Source organism: Podarcis raffonei, chromosome 2, assembly GCF_027172205.1.
Source record: "Podarcis raffonei isolate rPodRaf1 chromosome 2, rPodRaf1.pri, whole genome shotgun sequence".
In the NCBI taxonomy this organism is placed as follows: Eukaryota; Metazoa; Chordata; class Lepidosauria; order Squamata; family Lacertidae; genus Podarcis; species Podarcis raffonei.
The window spans coordinates 105,870,622-105,884,021 of record NC_070603.1 but is presented as its reverse complement, the minus strand read 5'-3'; the positions used below and the strand labels follow the sequence as shown (position 1 = coordinate 105,884,021).

General features: G+C 45.6%; 1 protein-coding gene across 2 annotated transcripts in view; it reads left to right on the top strand.

Annotated features, from left to right (window-relative positions):
- The window catches only part of LOC128408546 (sodium- and chloride-dependent creatine transporter 1-like), a 30,405-nt gene that overhangs the window by 5,964 nt on the left and 11,041 nt on the right, over positions 1-13,400 (top strand). For both annotated transcript variants that reach the window (XM_053378438.1, XM_053378437.1), the window contains exons 3-7: positions 3,011-3,142; positions 6,580-6,844; positions 7,525-7,657; positions 11,379-11,513; positions 11,739-11,842. In XM_053378438.1, the coding sequence (XP_053234413.1) occupies positions 3,011-3,142; positions 6,580-6,844; positions 7,525-7,657; positions 11,379-11,513; positions 11,739-11,842 (769 nt within the window). The remainder of the gene's footprint in view (positions 1-3,010; positions 3,143-6,579; positions 6,845-7,524; positions 7,658-11,378; positions 11,514-11,738; positions 11,843-13,400) is intronic.

Sequence of the window (13,400 nt, the reverse complement as noted above, 5' to 3'; positions counted from 1 at the left end):
CATAGAATCATAGAACTGTAGAGTTGGAAGGGACCCCGGGGGTCCTCTAGACCAACCCTCTGCAATGCAGGAATCTCAACTGAAGCATCCATGACAAATGACCATCCAACCTCTGCTTAAAATCCTCCAAGTAAGGAGAGCCCACAACCTCCCGAGGGAAACTGCGAGGAGCACGACAACATTTTCTCTGCTGCCTGTGAACATGCTCACAGCCTAACTAGTTCCACGCACCGTTAGCAGTGTGCTAAATTACCACTTGGTAAATAATCCAGCCAAGTTCTGTTCAGAGTAGACCCGTTTAAATTAATGAACTGAAGTTAGTCACATCTATGAACTTCAGTGGATCTACTCTGAGTAGGACGAGCATCGGCTGCAGCCCCACTTGCCCAGTCAACATATACCCTCTGATTGTGACTTTTGCAGCTGCAAAATTTTGCACCATCCCTGAAATGTGCCTAATCCCTGACTGTGCATTATTTCTAATTGGGTTAAGTAAGTAAAGCTGGAGACAAACAGTTGTTTTTAAGAGGTAAGAAAGTGACTCAATTGACTTCGTCCCACTGTCAGATCTGGAAACTTTTTTTTTTTTAAACCCCACTCTACAGAATCCTTTTATCAGAGAAGAAAAAAGTGAGACACATGCATATACTTTTTGAGCAAAACTCTTTCTTTCAAATTGCTTCTAACTCTCCAAGGATTGCCAGGCTCTGGCCCAGAGATGGGAAACCTCTGCTTCTCCAGCCTGACCAGCATGACCAGTAGTCAAAGCTGATGGGAGCAGTAGTGGTTCCTCTAGCCTGACATCCCTCTTTTTCCTGAGAACCTTAGTTTTCATTCCATGTGGAAATGGAAAACTGGGATAACTCTGCACGTGCTCAGAGGCATCGTTCTGTATTGTTGCTCTGCTTCTCTTAGACCCAGTGCTGAAATCAGATTCCTTAGCTGAGCCTTCTGATTCAGTCCTGGATTCTGAATTGTGGTGCTCCTGCTCCTTTCTGCTCTTATTCCTCCATGTGGGACCTTAATGGCTTTCCTTCCACCCTGTACTCATCTCTCATGGCCACTGGGAAAAGCATAACCCACATACCCAGCTGAGGAAGTGTGTGTGCAGCATCACATGATGTTCCAGAAGGTGGGGAGAGCGAAGGAGCTGCTGTGGACACTCATTGGCTCATTGACTTCTCAAACCTTAGCCGGGTGGGAAGATTAGTCTCGGTTCAATGAGACCAGATGAGTGAATCTGATTTTGCAAGCGGATTCTGTGCTGCCGAGCTGAACAGTCTGGGATGCTTTTCTTTCAAAGGGTTTTGTAACACAAGAAAGGGGGGGGGGGTAACACGCTCCATCTCCGGCAGTGTCTGAAAGTATAGCAGGCATCCCTACCCACAGATGCAAAACTGCTATGGAAATCATCAGATGAATCATTCTGTGCCCCCGCTGATTTATTCGATCCACGTAGTGAGCAATGCAATTCAAACTGGGTTTATGTATAACCTGCATCGAAAATAGCCAATGGGGGCAATAACATAGAGGAGATAAAATCAAGGCCATGTGACTACAGAACTAGCAGAGTGAAACAAACCACTTTTAAAGGCCGCTGGGTCCGTGGATGTTAGCCATGGGGAATTCACTTGAAAACGGAGCAGTATGAATACTGGGTCCCAGGCCTTGTCCACTGGTTTGTGTCCATAGGATTCAGTTTCTTGGACACAGAAGCAGATGCTCAAGAAAGGATTGCTTGCAGTGGATGCCAGAGAATGCCTTCAGTGCTAGAAGCTCACATGCAAACAGGGCTCCTCCTGTCAACCTGTTTGTTGAGCATTCATCCCAATTTTGCTTGCAGAAAGCTTACCTGGAGGTGGTCAGATGATGTCTGGTCCTTACTGACCCTTTGTTCTGGCGGGTTGATTGATTTGAAGTATTTGTAACACGCTCTCTGTTGAATATTTTCAATCCCAGAGCAGGGAAGAAGCAAAAAACAACAAGTAAGGATATACAGTGGGGAAATAACAATATACAAAATTACATATATATTTTTAAGAATTCTTGACAATGTTTTTAGAATGGGTAAAGCAGGTTTTACTGTTTTTAGAGTTTATTTGTTTTCAGAACCTGAGTTTGTGTGTCTTGTATGCTGCTTTTGATGGCTTCGTGCTATGAAACTGAGCCTCACTTAGCTTGAGGGCAGGGAATCTGCTTTGCCTGCAGAAGGTCTCAGATTCAATCTTTTGTGTATCCTTGTAGGACATTTTCCTTTTGTTTGGAATGCTGGAGAACTGCTGCAAATTAGTGTTGACAGTGCTAGGCTAGAGAGGTTAGATAGATGCTCCTAAATGTACAAGAACCCACTGCAGAAGTAAACAGGAGTTAGGGATCAACATCCCCACCCACCCCCTGAATAGCAGGTTGGTGAACAACAAGGGAGAGAAAGCTGTGATTCCTGCACTACAGGGGTTGGACTAGATGACCCTTGGGGTCCCTCCCAACCCTGTAATTCTATGAAAATGGGGAAGACTCTCAGGATCTGACTCCTTTGGGTCCACATTTCCGTATGAAACTGCTGAGCCAGACCAGCTACTTTTTATTTAATTTATTCATTTAATTGGGTTGTTTCCCTTCACTGTTCTGTACAATTTATACTCAAACCAGCTCACCAAAAATAAAGCCTCTAAAAATATCTTAACAATGAGATGATTTAGGGGTGGGGGTGGGGGAATGGCACAGTTTATCTGCAATTAAGATGACAGCAGCAAAGAGCGAAAGATTCAAAACAGAGCAGAAGACTACTCGGAAGGAGGCTTACTCCTAGATAAGTGGGGTTAGGAGTATAGTCCTCTAAGGGGGCATCAAATGCTTGCTTAAACACACACAAAAAGAGAGTGAGGATGACAGAACTCTCTTGGGAGGGGTTTCTAGAGTTTTAAGGGGTCACCACCAAAAAGGCCCCGTCTCTCATACCCCTCTGCAGTGCTTCTTACAGCAACAGGGCTGACTCCCGATTTCTGCACAGGTGTGTTCCTGATTCCGTATCTACTAATCGTCTTTGTCGGGGGGATCCCCGTCTTCTTCCTGGAGGTGGCCCTTGGGCAGTTTATGAAGCAAGGTGGGATCTCTGCCTGGAACATCGCCCCACTCTTCAAAGGTAAAAGGCTTGGAATGTGAACCGCATCATAAGCAGGCTATGCTTAGGAGCCACTTAGGTGTTGCTGCCAGGGAAAAGGCATATTCTCAGGGCCGGCTTCATGCTTTTGAGTGCACTAGGCCCAAGAGATACCTGCAGTGTGCCTTCCTCCTTGCTTCTAGGCCCAATCCATACAGCCCTGCAGAGGGAGAGAGCCCGTGGGGTGCAGTGGGGCCCCTTGAAGTGGTGTGGCCTCTGCAGGGGCCCAAAACTGGCCTTAGGTAGCTCAAGAGAGTCTCCTAGCAGAGCAGAGGTTTTTCCGCTTGTGTTCTGTGGGTCCCCAGCGTGACATAGAGGCGTATTAGGGGTTCAATAGCAATAGACATGTTTGCTTGAAATAATGTCGTCCTTCCTGACCAACTTACCCCCTTCCCCCAAAAAACATTCAGATTTAGGAAAACGTCAAGGGCTCTAAGAATGTGCTCTCATGTAACCTGGGGCATGGCTTGAATTATATAGGGGCTGGGTGGAAGGCTGCCCCCTTTTGTGGCTGCCCACCCCTCAGCCAGGCCCATGCAGACTGTGGGGCACCTCTTGCCTCGGGCCTTAGAGGGCTAAGCTGGCCGGGGGACTCTGGCAGGGACCAGCTGCTTTTTTGAGTTTATAACAAGACTCCCAGACAAGCTCCTGTCTTTCAAAGGTTATGACGCAGTTACAGTTTGCAGGGGGAGTCTGTCAAGTGTGGATTTCAGCAAGCCTTCCTGTGTGTCATTTGAGCCCTGCTGAGCAGCTCAAACAAGGCTTGCCCTTCAGGGAATAAGACCCCACATCGACTTGTCTGCCAAGGAACCTTGCACAGGGATTCCATGGTGGGTGCCTGGCTGGGGCTGGGGGCTCGTTGGTTCAATGTGGAAACTCCTCCCTGGAAAGGCCTGGCAACCATTTCGACAGGCCAAGGATGAGGAAACATCAGTGGCACTCCAAATGTTGCGCTCCACTTCTCTCCAACTCTGAACATGGGCCGTCGGCTAGCTGGGGCCGATGGGGGCTGGAGTGCAACCAGACTACCTCCGTCCTTGCTGTAGAACAGCAGTTCTCAACCTGTGGGTCCCCAGATGTTGTTGGACTACAACTCCCATCATCCCTAGCTAACAAGGCCAGAGCTCAGGGATGATGGGAGTTGTAGTCCAACAACATCTGGGGACCCACAGGTTGAGAACCACTGCTGTAGAAGAACTAGCACAGCCCTTAAAAGGAGCAGCAGAGAGGGCTCCCTGAGGCCCTTTACTAAGTAGCTGCTTGGACGATGAGGACATGGACTCCTCCCTTTGAGTTCATGGAGATCGTGGGGTGGTTGGGGGCTGCGCATGTAGACACAGGACAGTCTGCCTGTGAGTGGAGAATCCCCTTTTGCTACCACCAATTTTGTCACTCCTCAATACTAGCCACCAGCGATTCCCCACCCCTCCAACGTTGCATCGTGCATTATTATTATTATTATTATTATTATTATTATTATTATTATTATTATTATTATTATTATGTATACCCTGCCCTCCCCAGCCAAGACCGGGCTCAGGGCGGCTAACACCAAATATAAAAACAATTGATTGAAATACAGCTTAAAAAACAAGATTAAAATGCAGCCTCATTTCAGTGGAAACTCAATCAAAAACTTTTTAGGGGATGAAAACGTCAAGTCTTCACCAAGGCTAACTCTTCAGACTGGGCCTACAGAGCTGGGCCTACACCAGCAAGCGAGGCAGCTTCCCAGGCATATAGATAAGGCTACACTAGCACATCGGGTTTTTTGGGAGGGGAGCAGGAGACGGACATGGCAGATGAGGCGAAAGGGCTGGCAGCAACGGCTGTGCAATCGGTAAATGCGTTTTGACGCATGGCCTGGAATGCCTCATATCCAGCCCTCTACGTACATTAGCAGTCAGGGCCACGTGGGGCTACCGCAGGGCTGTGAGGATTCTGCCAACACGTTGAATAATGTATTGGATGAAGAATTCAGAGCAAGTTTTAAAGCCCTTAAGGTTATTTCAGGACGTGGTGCCGGGAAGCTTGAAAGCGTGTGGGCCACGTCTCTTGTGATAGCTCAGAATTTGGACTGGGGGCTGAATGAGGAGGTGGGGCTTTGACAGAGTCTTGGCCTTCCAGAATAAAATGTGCAGATAAGGTAAACGGATGCTTTATTTGTATATGAAGACACACCTCTTTTTCCTGGCTTTTGACACATGAAATTGTTGGCTATTTGCAGATTAGTTGCACTGCAGAAAGATTGCTGGGGAGGCCACATATTCAAGAAATGCAAAATAAGTTTAGCTAGGTTTTAATAACAAAAGCAAAAACTCCTTTTACATTAATTATATCAATAAGCATGACCCAACCACCAGAGTACTGAGAGAGCTAGGTGCTGCTCTTTATATACTAATACCCAACAGCTTAATTAACATAATTTAACAGCACCTTCTATACTGCTTCACAGCTGTAAAACCGGGTCAAGTTATTTGCTGTGGCCCTTAAAGAAATACACATCTTGTGGAACAATAATGAACCTTCAAATTTAAAGAGACCATTCAACAGAGATCATTTATTTTCGGGACCCCCCCTTATTTCTGTGAGCGACAGAAAGTTGCTTTAAACTGTTTTTAAAAGTTGTGTTTTAATTGTAGTAACACCCTGGGATCTTAGCGCGAAGGGCAGGCAATGAATAACAGCAGCAACAACATGTAGGCTATACAGCTGAGTTTCCCATGGTGCAGAATCTAGATTTCCCTGGGACAGATCTCTGCTCCCCCAGTAGAGTCTATGCCGCCTTCGCTATCAGCTATGCAGCTAAGACAGAAAGTTGTCATGGAAGAAGAAGGTGGAGTTGGGCAGGGCTTAGGCCTAGTCTTCGCATGTAGCACAGTGAGGTTGTGGGTGTTCGAAGTGCCAGAACGGACTGTAGCTCAGTGGCACCCAAAAGGTGCCAGGTTTAATCCCTGACGTATCCACGTCCGATACCTGGGGATGTGGCCTGCCTGAAATCCGGGAGAGCGGCTGCCAGTCAGTGTGGACAGTACTGAGGCAGATGCACCAACGATCTGAATTTGGTGCAAGGCAGCTTCCAATGGATCTCAGGCTGCCAGTGAGAGGCCACCCCACTTCCTTGTTTTTTTTAAAACAAAAACAAAAAACCAGGAGATGGAAAACAGTGCTTATTTTCTATTTGCAGGGAGGTCTTCCCTTTCCTTTCACGTAAGGGAGCATTCAAGATATGATCTCTCACCTGGAAGGTAAAGTGGTACATTCTGCTCTACCAGGCTGGGACTCTACCACTTCATTCTCACTGCATGCCCAAGCCAGGCCTTGGTGGGAATTGAACATGCTGCCCTTCCCTCAGGAAGAACCGCATGCCTCCTCCCCTTTCCCCTGAGCCAGCCTCTGACCATCTCGTTTCTCCCTAGGCCTGGGCCTGGCCTCTATGGTCATTGTCTTCTTCTGCAACTCTTACTACATCATGATCCTCGTCTGGGGCCTTTTCTACCTGGTGCACTCGCTGACGGAAACCCTGCCCTGGGCCACCTGCGGCCACTCCTGGAACACCCCCCAGTGCACGGAGCTCTTTGGCCTGGGCGGCTGCGACAACAATGGCACCACCACCAACAGCAGCACTGCCAGAAACTGCAGCAACCTGGCTGACCAGCGTTCGCCCATCATAGAGTTCTGGGAGTGAGTGGGTGCTTGTTCCCTAGAGGGATACCAGGATGTCGGTCTCTTGGGGGGCGTGCGGTGTGGGTCCTGCAGGAAAGGTTCCTGAATTCACAGGGTCAGGTGGGGAAGAATGAGGGGAGACCGGAAAGTGAGGGGGAGGAATGGTTCAGACAAGAAGGGGGTCCTACACATTTTGGCACCTGAGGCAGAAAATTCAAAGGGTGCTTTCCATGGGGATAAAAAAAAGACAGTATATAATTTATATACATTTATTATGTACTAATATTGTTTAGTCATCACCTTCCGCACACGTTTCAAGGTGATGTACAAAATGTAATAAAAAAACAGCTTTAAAAATAGCCCAGAAAATAACAGCAGATAAATTTAAAAACAACACGGAGACACCCATTGCAGAGACCCATTTTAAAATATTATATCAATTATATGTACAAAAATTATTGACAATTTGCTGCCTTTTAATGGTACCTGCAATGTCATCTGAAGTGAGGTTCTTCATTTAGTTAGTTGTTTAAATCATTTATAACTCACTTAATATTTTGAATATCTCTTAAGCAATGCCTAATGGTAGAGTCAGCACTAGATAAGGACAGGGGCAAATGGTTTTTCTTCTTGTCCTCCTCATGATCAAGCTGCGGCCCCTGCTAATTTCCTTCTCCACTTCCTCGCCCACCTCTTAGGAACAAGGTGCTGCGGATTTCGGGGGATCTGGCTGAACCAGGAGAGCTCAGCTGGCAGCTGATCCTCTGCCTGCTCACGACTTGGGTCATTGTCTATTTCTGCATCTGGAAGGGGGTCAAGTCAACTGGGAAGGTAACGGGTCTTCCTTTAGAAGTGTGTGTGCATATTACTGTGGGGGAAGCTTATGAGAAAGTATAACAAAGTTGGTTATGGAATCAGGGCAGGACTTTAGGGCAGATGCTCAGGATTATGCTCATCAGGAGAGCCCCCCAAATGTAGGAGGGCTGCCATAACACATTTTGAAGTAAACAATACACAATACCACCTAAAGCAGCCTCAGGTGGGGAGCCTCAGGCACCTGGGGGGGCTGAACGTGCCCATCCAGGCATCTCAATCTGACCATCAAGACTCACCAGCCATGCAGTCTGCCCTCTGTGAGTGCTTTTGGCTGCCTGGATTATGCCCTTGAATAGTGCTAATGCCTCTTTGGGGGTATTTTAAAAATCAGATTTCATTACAATTTTTTCAGTCTACAATAAGGTAAAAGAAAATAATCTAAATAAAAACAAAAACAGAGAAAGAGAAAGAGAAAATAAAACACCAAAGGAAAACCAAAAAAATAAAAGGGGGGGGGGAGAGGGAAAGACTTCCAATTTTCCATCTGTCAGTTACATAAAAGAAATTATTCAAAATACTTTTTGGAGCTGGCCGACCTGACCGAAAGAATCCGCGAACAGAAAGAGGAGGAGTACCAAGAAGAATGGAAGAAATTGAAGGAGTATTTAGTTAAATATTCTAAGATAACATAAGTAGAACTATTTGTAAGTACCAAATTGGCTTAGGAGTTAAATATGTTAAATTGCATAACACTATGGATAGAAGTGAAAATGAAAAGAAAGAAAGATGTTAATTGACTAAGTTAATTTTATTTGAAAATAGTATTGGAAAAGTGCTACAATGAGTTACATGGAAATTCAGCTAGGGGGATTTGAGGAAGTCATCTAACAATGAAATCAAAAGTGGGATTATAATAGCTAGGATAAATGTTTGTTTGTTTGTCTTTTTTATATTGTAATGTTTTTCTTTTATGTTTGCTATAAATTTGGAAAACCAATAAAAAAAATTTGGGGAAAAAAGAAATTATTCAAAATAACCACTCTAGAATGACATCCCAGCAATTCTACTTTCTGTTAGGCAATATTTTCCCAGTCTTCCCAGCCAAATGTCTCAGACTCATCCATTTTCCTTTTACACAAAAAAGTCCAAAAGCGCTTCTCTATTTATTAATAATTTCAGCAATAGCTTTTCCCTAACCAAAACTTATCAACTTTGTCTCCAATAATTTCAACTACCATTCCTCCATGTTAAGCAATAATATGACGAAAACGCCTCTTGTTTGATGGACGGAGAGATGGGTGCGTCTGACTTTTGTGGGGCTGCCATGTAGCCTGGCATGTGTGCAGCTGTTGCCCCGCCCACTATTCCCTCTGGCTCCACCCACCACTGGCATGTGGCCCCCTAAAGGTTCCCCATGAGGCCATGTGGACCTCAAGCTGAAAAGGGTTCCCCCACCTCTTAAATAGCACCCTTTCTCTCCCTAACCCATAATAAGCCTAAAATTACGTAACTGCTCCACTGATAACAAGTGTATATTGGCAATAACAACACACAAGGAGCGCATTATGGTCACTAATGACGGATCCATCGGCATCTTAATGCTGAAATTTGTTATTTGTAGTTCAGAAACTGTAAGGGAAAAAAAACTCCCAGCGAAGATAGAATCTGAGAACATACTTCCTCCTTCCGATGTAGCACTCGGACCTGTAATAATTTTCTGACGGTGGTTGCACCACTGGTGTTTGCTGGAAGGCCAACCCTCACCCAGCCACACACAACGTCAGCTAGTAACTGTCATTATACAATTGCTGTGGTGAATGGAAAAAGCCTTGCGTAAGCAGTGGTAAGAAAATACCATAATCACCGTTAAATACAAGCAAATGCAACTGGCGTCCTGTCACATCTGGCGTTAATTCTTTATGTGGATGGGAGTGAGATGTTATACGGCCAGTGCTCTTGTATCAGGTGACACCACAGTCGCCCTAATTTCTCCTGTGTGTGTGTGTGTGTGTGTGTGTGTGTGTGTGTGTGTGTTGCCTTTTGGGATGGGCGTTCTGAGCATCACAAGCGTTTCTTCTGTGAAATGCGCATCTTTGTGGTGCCCAACAAATAATTTCCTAGTGTGTCTCTGAGCCAAAAAGACACATTTTAAAAAATAAGTACTTATTTAAATATATACATTTCACTAATTTTACATTCATTTTGACATTTTAAAACTTGAATTCCTTTCCCCTCTTTCTGTGGTTCCTTAAATTTATTATCTTCTGCATATCCAAATTAACTTAACTTGCTCATTTATTTATCTTCTTTATATATATATATATATACTCTTCCATAGCTGCAGGTTATTACAATAATCCTGCCAGTGTTTTTATCTGTAAATATTCAATAAACCATTTCCATTCTTTTATATATAAAAAAAGTTTGTTCTCTTGAATTCTTACTTCTTCCGGTAAGTTTCGCCATTTCTGCATATTCCATAGGTTTTTGTATCCATTCTTCCTTTGCTGGGACTTCTTCTTCTTCTTTCCATTTTTGGGCAAGTAACATTCTTGCTGCTGTAGTCGCACACATTAAAAAATTTCTATACAATTTAGGTAGCTCTATCCCTATAATTCGCAGAAGAAAGGCTTCTGGGGTGTTTTTTTTTTACAAACATTATTTTCAACATCCTTTTCATTTCATTATATATCATTTCCCAGTAAAAAAGACACATTTTTTAACATGAGCCCCATCCCTTCCTCCTATAGACCAGGCATCCACACCTTGCAACCCACCAATCTGACTGCAGCCACTCAGCACCCATGTGCAACAGCCCACCAGTGTGGTGCTGGTGATGTCCTAATAATAATATTGGAGGATGGATGGCGGCTAACAGATTGGGGTTGAATCCTGACAAGACAGAAGTACTGTTTTTGGGAGACGGGGCGGGCGGGTGTGGAGGATTCCCTGGTCCTGAATGGGGTAACTGTGCCCCTGAAGGACCAGGTGCACAGCCTGGGAGTCATTTTGGACTCACAGCTGTCCATGGAGGCGCAGGTCAATTCTGTGTCCAGGGCGGCTGTCTACCAGCTCCATCTGGTACGCAGGCTGAGACCCTACCTGCCCGCAGACTGTCTCACCAGAGTGGTGCATGCTCTGGTTATCTCCCGCTTGGACTACTGCAATGCGCTCTACATGGGGCTACCTTTGAAGGTGACCCGGAAACTGCAATTCATCCAGAATGCGGCAGCTAGACTGGTGACTGGAACTGGCTGCCAGGACCACATAACACCAGTCCTGACAGATCTGCATTGGCTCCCAGTACATTTCCGAGCACAATTCAAAGTATTGGTGCTGACCTTTAAAGCCCTAAACGGCTTTGGTCCTGTATACCTGAAGGTGCATCTCCACCCCCATCGTTCAGCCTGGACACTGAGATCCAGCACCGAGGGCTTTCTGGCGGTTCCCTTATTGCGAGAAGTGAGGTTACAGGGAACCAGACAGAGGGCCTTCTTGGTAGTGGTGCCCACCCTGTGGAACACCCTCCCTACAGATGTGAAGGAAATAAGTAGCTATCCTATCTTTAAAAGACATCTGAAGGCAGCCCTGTTCAGAGAAGTTTTTAATATTTAATGCTGTACTGTTTTTAACATTTGATTGGGAGCCGCCCAGAGTGGCTGGGGAAACTCAGCCAGAGTGGCTGGGGAATAAATAATAAATTATTATTATTATTATTATTATCCTTGCTTGGCAGGTGGTCTATTTCACTGCACTCTTCCCCTATGTGGTTCTTATCTTGCTGCTCTTGCATGGCGTGACGTTGCCCGGTGCGCTAGATGGCATCATCTACTACCTGAAACCGGACTGGACCAAGCTTGCTGTGGCTCAGGTAAGAACTGGGATGGCACATTCACCAAGAGAGGGGACGTGGAAGGTTTCAAACAGGGAAGCAGCTGGGAAAACAGAGGCCATAGCCAATATCTGTGTGCAGGGAGGCAGGCCTTTGCATCTAACTGCGCCTTTGCCCTCTGGCCAGGCCAGGCCTGGTCATGCAAAGAAGAGTTCTGCCCCCCACTCGGTGGGGTTTATACCACGGCTGTTCCCCTCACCCCAGGTATGGATTGATGCTGGTACCCAGATCTTCTTCTCATATGCTATCGGGCTGGGAGCCCTGACCGCACTTGGCAGCTACAATCGCTTCCACAACAACTGCTACAGGTGAGGCCCCACACCGCATACGGGTAGTCTTTTAAAAAGAGATCTGCATGGCTTTCAGTCCCCAAGTGTGGAATCTGCTGGCTTTGTCTGAATCCTGATGGAGACACTGCTTTTATTTAAACAAGAGTTTGTTTCTAGCCCCTGTGGTCTTGAATAAAAGCCTTGAAAATGCTACCAGGACTTCTTCAAATAGTGGCATCTATACCCCGCACCCACTAGGTCCTCACCTCTCTCCTGTTCCCAACCACACCCCATTCCGCAACCTGCATGTCATCTTCCAACACATTTATTGCTTCCCCTTTTCTGTGTTTTGCTATTCTGCACAAGTACAGAATTAGGTGCAGTACAGAGAATTCAGCAGCCTGACCATCTCCATTCCCTCTCTCCCTCCTCTTTAAAAGCAAGTTTACAGCTAAGGCGACAAATACAGGGCTGAAATTGTGTGGGCAATGCTTGCCGAAACATCAGAAACCGTGTGTGTGTGTGCGCGCGCGCACGCATGTGTGCTCGCAGTGTGTACCGTATCATTTTTATGACTTGCAGAAGATGAATGAATTATGCAAGACAAAAATGTCTGCAAATATGCTTGATTTGATCATTTATGTTGGTCACAGAATTCAGCTTTTCTTGGTGCAGATTTTAGGTCGTGTTTAGCATAGAAGTCTGGGTTGCTGTTTGTTTGTTCTTTAAGTGCAGAGTATGCACAGATATGCATATTTCCATCCATGAAACTTCTCTGTTTTCTCTATGTTGGGCGAACCCATGGGCTAGACGCCACCCTCACCCTTGTCATCAGTATTATTAATTTATATACTACTTAATGTGCCAAAATGTCTTCTAAGCAGCTTACAACTTTAATACATAGTGAGAATACTCAAAAAACGATTCCATTAAAATCACTAGTTCAGCTCAGGGGAGAGCTTGCCTGAACAGGTGTGCCTTCAGGAGCTGGCGGAATACCAACACTGATAGGGCCCCTCACATTTCAGCAGGGAGGGCATTCTGCAGCACTGATGCCACGAGTGAAAAAGCCTCCCTCCCTCTGCGTTACCACAAGCTGATAATCAGCAGGCCATGATAAAACTGGTCATGTTCCAGTTGCAGATCGTAGTACCTGGCGCCAGAAGGCAATATGGTTTTTCATGTCATATGTGGTCTGCTAGTTACCTTCATGGTTGCCACCAATTAATTTGCTGCTGATGCAGGTGAAAGCTGCACGCACACACACACACACACACACACACACACACACACACTTAACCCTGGCAACGTCAGCTGCCAGGAAGTAGGAAATGGCAGGAAACAAACCATTGAGCCACTGTTTGCATGTGCCCCTCAAGATCAAACAGGTTGCCAAGTCCTGCTCTATGACATCATACAAATTTGGAAATCTGGATAAAATAAGGAAATTAATAATTTAAATGGAGACACAATTTGTCTCGAATGCAACATTTGAGGGAGTGTGTGGCGTTGGGGAGTTAATAAGGGAAATGGGGTGCGGCAAAAGCTTCTACCCCAATACCTTGAAGCCTTTGATGCACCACCACTGTCCTAAGAT